General features: G+C 34.7%; 2 protein-coding genes and 1 pseudogene across 2 annotated transcripts; all 3 read left to right on the forward strand.

Annotated features, from left to right (window-relative positions):
* Positions 1–262: 262 nt before the first annotated feature.
* On the forward strand, positions 263–5862 carry LOC114403718. Its single transcript, XM_028366836.1, has 9 exons — positions 263–676; positions 1397–1594; positions 2049–2146; positions 3026–3113; positions 3202–3405; positions 3916–4172; positions 4873–4963; positions 5050–5263; positions 5398–5862. The coding sequence occupies exons 1-9, from the start codon at positions 503–505 to the stop codon at positions 5607–5609; spliced, it is 1536 nt and encodes a 511-aa protein (XP_028222637.1). The 5' UTR covers positions 263–502; the 3' UTR covers positions 5610–5862.
* A 1315-nt stretch (positions 5863–7177) lies between these two features.
* Positions 7178–9918, forward strand: LOC114403697 (protein DMR6-LIKE OXYGENASE 2-like). The gene is made up of 3 exons (XM_028366810.1): positions 7178–7709; positions 8507–8834; positions 9362–9918. Exons 1-3 carry the CDS (start codon positions 7267–7269, stop codon positions 9668–9670), a joined length of 1080 nt encoding a protein of 359 aa, XP_028222611.1. The 5' UTR covers positions 7178–7266; the 3' UTR covers positions 9671–9918.
* Positions 9919–9991: 73 nt separating this feature from the next.
* Positions 9992–11320, forward strand: LOC114403698 (annotated as a pseudogene).
* Positions 11321–11364: the final 44 nt, after the last annotated feature.

Raw genomic sequence — 11364 nt, forward strand, 5'->3', positions numbered from 1 at the left:
TTTAGCTTCTGGACTATGGTTTTAAATGTAATCATCTTACAACAAAAACCAAGTTTAGATCATTGAAACAAATTTTATTCAAATTGAAAAGTTTCATTTCAAAAAAATAATATAGGTTTCCACGTTCAGAACCAACTTTAAAGTCGCCTAAATTAAATAGGGCACATATTTAAAATTCGATTAGTTTAATTTAATTTAACACACCGAACATAAGGTGATGTTCACTTAAACACTCACATAAATGTGACGTAAAAACGACGTCGACTCATTCCGTCGTTCGTACGCTTAAAACCTCTAAAAACGACGTTTGGCATAGCATCACATTGCTTTTGCAAGAACACAGTTGCATCCTTCATCCAATTCAAAACGAAATTGACACAAACTCAACAGATCGAAAATCCATAATGTTGTTGCGTAAGCAACAATAAAAATCTCCCATTTGTGTTTTCTTCTCTTCACGCACACCAACAAAACCTCTCTCTCATCGGAATCTCCAAAAAGAATGGACAACAAAACGCAGCAGTCCGAGAGTAAGCAAAACGACAACGACGAGGAAGTTGCGCCAAAACGACAAGACCCTAACCCGTCGTCTGGCGGGTGGGGCTTTTCACCGCTCTCGTTTCTCTCCGATCTTCAGAAGGCCGCCGCTGTTGCAGCCGAAGAGATCTCTCGCAATGTGCGTTTCCAAACGACATAAATATGTGCAGTTTTGTTTATAATTTGGTTTTGATCCAGTGAATGCATTCATTTCAATCTCTGAATTAGTTGTTTATTTGTTGGTATATATGTGTTTTTCCCTTTTTATTATTGTTTTAATTTTTTGCAATAATTTTATCATGAAATTGGGCTTATCGGAATTCTGAAATATGCTGCACTAGGTGTTTTCGGTCAATATATTTGTTTTTTTTGCAATATAGTACACTTCGTCAGTGTGAGATTTTCTAGTAATACAAAGCATGTAGATTTTTTTTTTTTGAAGGAGACTATATAAGGGTTATGCCTGGTTGGAGTGAAAATGGATAATGTGGGAAAGAGATTAATGCTTTATTTTTCCAATAAAATCTATCTTGATTGCTTGTAATAGATAATATTGAATGAAAAAGTAGAGGCATTAGTTATTTAGCTATGGAGGATTATTGGGAAGAATGATTGAAGAAGACTAGATAAGGGTTATTTTTGGTTGGAGTCAAAAAGGGTATGTGGGAAAGAGATTGATGCTTTATTACTTCTAATAGATCATATCTTAATTGCTTAAAATAGACAATATTGAATGAAAAAGTAGAGGCATTAATATCTTGAAAATTATTTTGATTTGGAGGGTTGTGAACTTGTGAGGCAGAATCATTAGGAGGGTATCGAATTATTTGTTGTGAAATGATGGTGTTTTGAAATGCAGGCTGCTGTAGTTGCAGAGACAGCATCAAAGAGCATTGTGGAGTTGCAAAACAAAGATGAAGATTCAAAATCTTCCAAAAAGGTTGAAGGGGCTGAAGGATCTGCAGATGAGAAGGAAAGTGACGATGAGGGTTCCAAACTGCGAAAATCTGCTCTCGAAAGATTGGAGAAAGCTAGTGAAGAGTCACTGCTTAGCCAGGCAAGCATAAAAGGATACTTTCCCTTGGGGGGTTGGGGTGGGTTAATTTGCAATTTAGATGTTAGATTTTAATGGAGTTGAGCATCTAGCTCTACACATATTATGCAGATTTATTCTCATGTCTTTGCTATGAATTAGCAAATATGCAGATTTTCTGTTCACTATCACTTTTGCTCATCTTTTACACTGATATTTTTTCTGCTGAGTGATGATTGAAACTTGTACTATCTAGCTTCTAGAATATGCTCCTATAAGTATTCACTCTTAGAAGTTTGGTTTTGTCTCGTGATTGTCATGAGTTGTGACTTGTGAGTAACATTGATGGTGTAATTCCGTCGCACTGTTCTATCAGAGAAAAATAATAATTCTGTATTTGTGAATGCAAATTGTGTGCTTTTAGGTAGTCTGTACTCATTCATTAAGCACTTATACCTGAGCTCCCTAATGTGTGTAGGGTTTGAAGGTTTTTGATAACTCTGTGGAGACTTTTGCTTCTGGGGCATGGAGTGCTTTAGGGAATGCATGGAGAGGGGGCACTGATTTTGTTCAGCGGTATAATTCATTGCTTTATTTATTTATTTTTACACTGACCCACATGGGGGTTGTTCTGTATGTCTAGTTACTGATCATTGCTCTGATGGTGATATGTTGATATTTTGATGGAGATAAACATCTATGCTACTTGAAAATATGTAGAATTAATTATTAAAAATACTTCAAATATAGTAATAGGAAAATGCTACAAGTTGTGAAAACTTTGGATTTGTTAAAATAGCTTTTGTGAAGAGCATTTTTCTTGCACTCCCTCCTATTGGTGCCACATTATTTACAATTTCTGAGTTGGCAAGTTTGTTAGGCCATGCAGCATGGTTATTTGGGGAGGGGGAGTGTAGAGAGGAGGTGGTTTGTTATTTTGGTTATTGTTGGCTGAGAAATAGTTTTCTGGTGGTTCCTTGTAAGAGCTCAGGCTCTCCTTTCTACTTTCATTAATAATATTTGCTTATTTTCTGGTGTTCTACCGATTCTCTTTTTAGATCATTCAGCGTTCCTCAAATTTCTGGTATAGATATATCAGTATTATAGTTGCATAAAACTTCTCCACTCTCTTTGCTTGCTTCAAATATGCTATATTTTTCTTCTTTTTTTTCTTCCTGTCTTTTTATATTTAATTTATAGATCTGACTACTGTTGACTGAGAAAAATGTTTCATTTTTTAATTGAAACCACGACCATTGTAAACTTTCCTGCATTTTGTTCATAGTATCCGTTGATATTCAATGGAAGCCTTGTGTTGCCTCTAGTATTCCATCCAAGTCACTCAGCAAGGTTTAATTTTAGAATGCAATCATAAAAGATGTGGTTGTTTCTTATCATTCAACAAACTTTGTGTTTGAAGGCCATGAACCTGAATGATGTCCTTGTGTTCTGTAGGCTCGAGAATTCTGCAACAAATCTTTCAGGATCTCCGAAGCATGACGGGCCAGGAGCTGCAGGTGCTAATGCATCTTCTCTATTAGAGGTTTGGAAAATTTGTCATTCTTTGATTGATATTCATTATCAATAATTACAGATATACATGCATATTTCTTCTATTCATTGTGCTGCAGACAGGAAAAGCTTTTACTGCAAAGGGAATGCAAGTTCTTGAATATGTTGGTAAGGAGACAATGGACTTATTAATCAGTGAAACTGGAATTGAGGTTGAGAAGGATAAAAAAGAAGGTGAAGAACAAAATGATGAGGATCAATTATTAGAGGAAGTGACTTTTGATCGATGCTTTTACATTTATGGAGGTCCAGAACAATTGGAGGTATTCTTATCGTCAAAAGATATAGAAAAATTCTCAAAATATCATTTCTGTATGTTATAGAATATCTTAGAGTATCTTAAATGATTTTCTTAAACCAACACGTATTAATCCCAGTGACAAGAAGCTTGGTCCCCCTTAAGCAAGGTCTCTGGTTTGAGTTTCAACTCATGTGAATGAATAAAATAGGTGCTAGGAGAGATTAGCTTCCTTAAGTGAGTCCATCCAGCTCAACTTGGATTAGCTAGGGGTCCAGAGTGGCTTCTAGATACTCAGGGTCCTAGACCAAAACGATCTCTTAGAAGTGGTTTCCTTTTTTAGTTTTGAATTAGAAGTCTAATAATAGTATGAATAGGGTTGTGCATTGTATTATATTCTATTGTTCAAGAATTTGTTCTCTTTTTTCCTCCATCTCCACCTAAATATCCCTATAATTTCAACACTATCTTTTATGCATTAAATTGTGCTATTTTAGATTTTGGTTTAGCAAATTATTTCATATGCAATACTCAGGAACTGGAGGCTTTGTCTAGTCATTATGCCTTGTTATTTAACCGAAGAAAAGCAAAGTTATCAGCTGAGCAGAAGTCTGTATATGATGGGAAGCTTAAAGAGGTCCAACAAATATTTAATTTGAATACTGAAATTGATAGAAGCAATGCTGATTCAAACAAAGGAAAGACAATAAAGAAAGGAAATGAGGGAAGCAGTGATGAGATGAAGAATTTACACGATTCTAGTGTTGGCAAGGCTGCTGAAATGGCTGGAGGGTAATTTAACTGGCCTCACAATTATTGATGTTTTATTCCCCTACCATTGCTGCCATAAATTTGAGTTTTAAAGAGTTCCATTTCTGATATGCTAAAATATTACAATTCTATGAACCAAAAGAATGGTTACAGTTCGATCTGCAAGGATGTAAAAGTATGGGTTTAGAAACTCTACGTGTAGATAATTTGGATGTTTGTATGCAGGATAAAATAGATAACATGTAATTATGGGCACATGATTGGTAAAAGCAAACCAAGTTTGAATGTGTTTGCCTATTACTTTACTACAACTGTCATGAGCCAACTATCCCAAAAGCCATTAGGTGAAGAGAATAATGGTTTTACTTTAAATCTAACACATGCCCTCACATGCAAGAGCCCTTTGGATAATAATGCACAGCTACACTTGGTCTATACTTCTACTTATTATTAGAATGGAGGGTGGTAGGCAAGGATCGAATCTAAACCACTTGGCCACAGAGGCTCTGCTGATTTGTCATGTGCAAACTATTCCAAAAGCTTAAATGATTTCATATATAATATTACATCTCTTTAATTTCTTACCCCCTCCCACTTTATGATCCTGGTCTTTCTGAGTGGTTCTGATCATTATGCAGTTTCACCATTTACACAGATTGAGGATGCCTGCTTCACTTCACTATATTATATGCTATATGTGATGCCTTCTTACCTGTTGCAGTTTTGCTAACGCCTTGGCTGGACTAGCTGCTAATGATATACTTCAGAGAACTAATGCAAGATTGGAATCTCTTCATTCTGAGGGAGTTCACGTACGAGAAAATATTACAGAAATTGTGGGCAAAATTTATTCTTATTGTCATAAAAGTGAGTAAAATGGTGCTGCTTTTCTTTGCAGAGACTATCTGAAATGTGCTGTTTTGCCGTGTCTCAACTTCTGGTGTTGGGAAAATCCATCATTTCTCGTGCCAACAACACTGAGGATGAAGCTGATGATGATAAGGCAAACGTTGAGTGGCCCGAAGATGTTTCCGCAAAAGCTAATATCATAAGAATAAATGCCCAAACCATGATTGGATATGTGAAAGCAGTTTCCCACAGTTTCATTACAGGTTGGTTGCCTACTGATTTCACCCTTTATCATCATCACATATTAAAGTATATCCATTGTATTTGTATGCCACGAATTTCGATCATTCTATGCTCACTTAGGTTTACCATTTGGCGCTTGTGATGTATTTATCAGGCATATCTGATGTAACTGAGGCCTATCAAGCTGCCATTAAAGCTGTTACTTCTGAGTCTCTTTCAGTTGTTACCCAGAAATCAGTTCAGGAAAAAGCCAGTGCCTTCTCTGAGCACCTTCGAGCGGATCAAACCACAGCAGCTTGCAAAATCCAGGACGGGATGCAATTTTTAGCTCACGTTCTCATTTCAACCTCTATGAATGCTGCTTGAACACCAATGTTCCTATTTGTAAATAGTCAGTTTAATTAGAAAAGTGATACCACTCAACTATGCTTAGTTTATTTCGACCGTGCAGTGATGATTGAATGTTACTCGGTCTTAGTAGTGTCTGAACTGGGGCAAATTTGTCCTGTTAAATTAATTCATGCAGCTTGTTTTATTCTTTAATTCCTCAAACTGTAGAAACTGTCACATTTTCTTCAAATCAAATATCACTTCACATAATCTATATGGACTTTTCTCATTTCATATATGTATGTCATAACATTTTCCAAATCATTCATGTTATTAATTTAAAGCAACCTAGAAGTTGATATTAGTAATATATTGAATATTCCGCAACCCTTAAGTCGAGCTATTCCTTAGGTATTTATCACTGAACTATTCTGTTCTGGCGGTTATTTATGTTTTCGAGAATCCACCACAATGTTGTCCCCATTTCATACCATTCTTCTAAATTCTAGTCCGACCTTACATTTGCTCCTTTTAGGGTCAATTTTCACATATTGATATTTGATAACTATGCAGTTAGTGGTCATTCTAATTAATGGAAACTCACTCCACAAAGTAATCATAGCATAAAAAAAGTTACTTTCACATTACATTAGCTTGTGTCTTGGAATGTGAGTTTTTCCGTTGAACATTAGTTTAAACGCATAATCAATACTAACAGAGTCATGTGGAAGTGATTAGGATACATGTTTTTTTTTTATCAATAAATATTAGTTTTTGTTAAAAATATTATTGATTAGGATACATGAGATAGTGGTAATGTGAATTACAATTAGATTCACGTAGTAGTGTCAAGGTGGATTATTGTTAGCCAAATCAACACTTAACAAAACTTACTAATAATATGAACAAATTTTTTTCACTCTTAAAATATTATTGTTTCAAATAAAACAGAAATATGTTAGTGACTATGATCAAATTTTAAATTATTTATCAGAACCAAAAATTTATTGAAACTTATTTTGTACCACATTTTGTGAGGGTCTTATAAAATCCAACAAATTTATTATATATAATATTATATAATTCTTCTAAAATATATATTATATAATTAAATAATAATAATAATATACTAATATTTACATTATTTTTTAAAAAAAATTGGTAAATTGAATCTTGAGGCATAAAGTACAATTATAAACGTACTTACATATTATTCATCAACATCATCCTTAAATTGGCAGCAAAAATCAAACTCATGTTCGTGGATATAAGTTAATTATTTACCAATTGGACCAACGGTCTAATATTTACACTATTAATTAATGCATTCTAATTAGTTTTCTTTCTTTCTTTTAACAGCTTTATATACGCTGACGAGTCTTTTTTGTATATGGGGCAGTGCGATAAAATCCTTACTCAGTCACATGTTGGTTACGAGAAATTGTGAAGTTGCTGCGGTCCCACTTCAAATATGTTTACACATTTATTTGTCTTTCCTGCAGTTGCAATTCAGGCATTTTTGTCCGCATTCACCCTTCAATGGCAAAGTACTAAAAAACATGTCCAGATTCTATGTATTTCAGGCTAAACCCACACAATAAGAAACAACAATAAGAAGCAAAATTAAACTTGTGTTCTTCCCACAACTTAAAGTAAGACTCTAGTTATTTGCAAGTATAAGGAATATCTAGCTATGGGAGACATTGATCCAGCTTTTATACAATCCACAGAACACCGTCCCATAGCAAAGGTGGTGGAAGTTAGAGAGATTCCAGTGATAGACCTTTCAGAAGGTAGAAAAGAATTACTCATTTCAGAAATTGGCAAAGCATGTGAGGAGTGGGGATTTTTCCAAGTAATAAATCATGGGGTACCCTTTGAGATTAGTAGAGAGGTTGAGATTGTCTCCAAGAAGTTCTTTGAGACGAGCTTAGAGGAGAAGAAGAAAGTGAAAAGAGATGAATTTAATGCAATGGGGTACCATGATGGGGAGCACACCAAGAACGTAAGAGACTGGAAAGAGGTGTTTGATTACCTTGTTGAAAACACTGCACAAGTCCCATCTTCCCATGAGCCAAATGATTTGGATTTGAGGACTCTCACCAACCAATGGCCCCAAAACTCTCCTCATTTTAGGTAATCTTAATGAGTTCAATGTCAATTTCATTCTTGAAATTGAGATTTCTTATGTTATCTATTGGTTTGTGATAGTATGAAATAGTAAATTTAATCCTTGTTTTTGTTTGGTAATAAATAATAATCAATTGATTTATTTGCTAACTCTGAAATTGGTACAAATTTTCAATTCAGTTCTTCAGTGTTGTAACAAAGTATATTTAGTGGCATTGGTCAATGAATTTGGTCCTCAACACATACTAACATCAGGGTAGGGTCAAATTGGGTTTTTTAAACCATCATAATTAGGGCCCAAGTCATGATACCTTGGGCGTATTTCTTCATGTTTAAGTCCTTTAGGCCAACTATAAGACTAATTCTTAGTGTGGAATTTAGTCAAAAAAAGCTTCATGCTCCTCTTCAAGGATGTGTTCTGCCAAACTCGGCTCATCCCCACTAAGGATCAAATTGATTGAAGATTACTACAGTGAGAAATTAAATTTGGTTCTTTGTTAAATGTAAAAGGACCAAATTACCTGTTTCGTAATGTTAAGGATCAAGTTCATTGTTGGCATCAATTTATGACAAAATTGATGTTTTACTCTGGTGTTAATCATGCAAATGATCAAAAAGAACAGAAGAATAGAATTTATTTTGACACACAATAGAGATTGTTCTACACCAACATAACTCATGTAGGATCATGTATACTCTCGTTTGATTTGACAATAATTATTTAAAATCAAGATGAAACTTGCACATTTCAAAACTAAATTCGGCAGAGAAATATTCACGGGTTGAAGATTATGTTTCATTAGGGAAACATTGCAAGAGTATGCTCGAGAAGTGGAAAAGCTAGCTTACAAGTTGTTGGAGCTGATTTCACAGAGCTTGGGTTTGGCTGCTGACAAATTCCATGGCTGTTTCAAGAACCAACTCAGCATGGTGCGACTCAATTACTATCCCGCATGCCCTTTCCCTGACCTGGCACTTGGTGTTGGTCGCCACAAGGATTCCAGTGCTTTAACTGTGCTTGCCCAAGATGATGTTGGAGGATTACAAGTTAAGAGAAAATCAGATGGAGAATGGATTCCTGTTAAACCTACCCCAAATGCATTTATTATCAATGTGGGGGATATAGTTCAGGTATGTTATTAGTACATGATTTTGTTAACATCAACTCTTGAAGTATTACCCTTTCTCCTAAATGGTCCCTAAAGTCAAAAAAATACTTAAGTAGTCAAGTATTTGAAATCATTCTAATTAGTCTTCCAAATGTAAAAGAATCCTTTTCAAATTGGTTCTTAAACTTTACTCAAATATGTCAACTTAAGGACTAAAGTGATACATGTTCAACGCTTTGGAGATTACTTAAAATAGTTTTATTACTTTAGGGACAACTTAAGAGAGAGGATAATACTTTGAGGACGAAATTGGTGTCAAAATGTACTAAATGATTTGTTTCTTTTCCACAAAATAATATTCTATTATTAGTTTCTTAAAATTAGTCCTTCATAGGCTGATGTGAACAATTACTATGTAATATGCTTTAGCTTGAATCATCAATTGAGGACAATATAATTGGTTCAATCTAAATGCTTTAGCTTTACTCCTTCATGGTTGAATTGGTTCAATCTAAATGCTTAGGCCAATGTTGGGGGTTACTTTTGCAGGTTTGGAGCAATGACAAGTACGAGAGCGTGGAGCACAGGGTGGTGGTGAATACAGAAAAGGAAAGGTTTTCAATTCCATTCTTCTTTTTCCCTGCTCACCATGTTATGGTGAAGCCTGCCGAGGAGCTGGTAAATGAGCAAAATCCAGCAAGATATAGAGAATACAAGTATGGTAAGTTCTTTGCCAACAGAAACCGGAGTGATTTCAAGAAGCGTGATGTGGAGAATATCCAAATTCATCACTTCAGGATCTTGGATGAGGCATTTGGGTTGGCATCCTCAATATCATCCATATCTGAGCATAACTAGTTCTATCTGCTAGTTCCATCATTTCAAATCCAAACAAAATTGTGTTGGTTCGATTCTGCCAATAAATAATAAAATATTGAGCTTTAGTTCTAGTATGTGTTGTTCTCTAAATTTTTATTCTATATAAAGAGTTCAAGACATGGACTAGTGTAAGTTGTAGTGTGAGTATCTGGTAACACCTTAGAAGTCCTGGTTGAGTATAAAATCACTGTGAAATCAATACAAAAGAAGACATTTTATCCATTTTATACCCTTAATTGTAGGAACTCTGTTAATCTCTTCATATAAATAAACATGGTAAAATTGTCCTAACAGAGGTGTATTTGTTTACTAATGAATTAGTTTGATTAAATCCTCTTTTTCATAAAGTTAGTGACTAGTAGCCATTGTTCCAGTAGAGTATAGATGCGGCAGAAAAATCCCGTTGCTCCAGTAGCCGTCGCAGGAGTCGATGTACCAAAGTGATTTTATATAATTTCACCAACAAAAAAACTCATTTCTTTTAGCGATTTTATATAATATTGGCTATAAAAAATGTTCGTTGTTTCTTATAAAATTTTTAATATGTTTGAATCCATGTAAAATTAAAATATATAACTGTTTCACTTACAACTAAGCTCGGTCAACACAAACTAGCTCCAAGCCAAATATTTCAATTTTATACAAAAACTTTGTTAATCAGTTAATATTGTTTCATCAAAATTCTTTAAAACCGCTACAAAACTGAAATTACCAATCAAAAACTATATTAAAAAAATAGATAGTTTCATAAAGAAAAATTTTAGACAGTTAATTTATTTATTTCATTCAACCCTATTATTCTACCAATGTTTAACCTTGTTAATTGATTATGTTATACTGGTAATCTCATTCACCAAATACCAACAAAAACATGTGCCTAATGTCAATGTGTGTATATAGTTGAACACCAACACCAATATGATATATATGCCCATACATCCATACCATTCTATATATTACAATAACATATTTTGCTTCTTATAACAAACAGCCAAAAAACCATGGTAGAGATAGATCCAACTTTCATTCAATCACAAAAGCACAGGCCAAAGCTCTCCATCATTGAAGCTTAGGGCATTCCTGTGATAGACCTCTACCCTTTATTAAACAGTTCTTCCCTTGAAGAGCTTGTGAAGGAAATAGGCAATGCATGCAAAGAGTGGGGGTTCTTCCAAGTGATAAACCATGGAGCCCCTATAGAGCAGGGAGAAGATTGAAGCAGCTGAAAGGAAGTTCTTTGGGCAGAGGAAGGAGGAGAAGAGTAAGGTGAGAAGGGATAATGATGGTGTGCAGGTGATGGGGTACTATGACTCAGACCACACAAAAAATGTTAGGGACTGGAAAGAGGTGTTTGATTACACCGTGGAGGAACCTACCTTGATGCTAGCTTCACTTGGCCCTAATGATGATCATAAAGAACTCACTCAATAGTATAACCAGTGGCCTCAATAACCACCTGAGTTCAGGTACTACTACTTCAACTATATATATTCATTCTCATGATCTATATATGCCTAATTGTAACATGATGGGTTTTATGGTAGCTTCAGAAACTTAAAGGTTTTGGTACAATTGTTTTCTGAACTAACAGCTGAATGACTTTTGATACACTATAAAGAAAAATTATTATTACATGGTCCATATCTATCATAGCTCCAATCAATCTCTACGTA

The sequence above is a fragment of the Glycine soja genome, chromosome 20, assembly GCF_004193775.1.
Source record: "Glycine soja cultivar W05 chromosome 20, ASM419377v2, whole genome shotgun sequence".
NCBI classification, from domain to species: Eukaryota; Viridiplantae; Streptophyta; class Magnoliopsida; order Fabales; family Fabaceae; genus Glycine; species Glycine soja.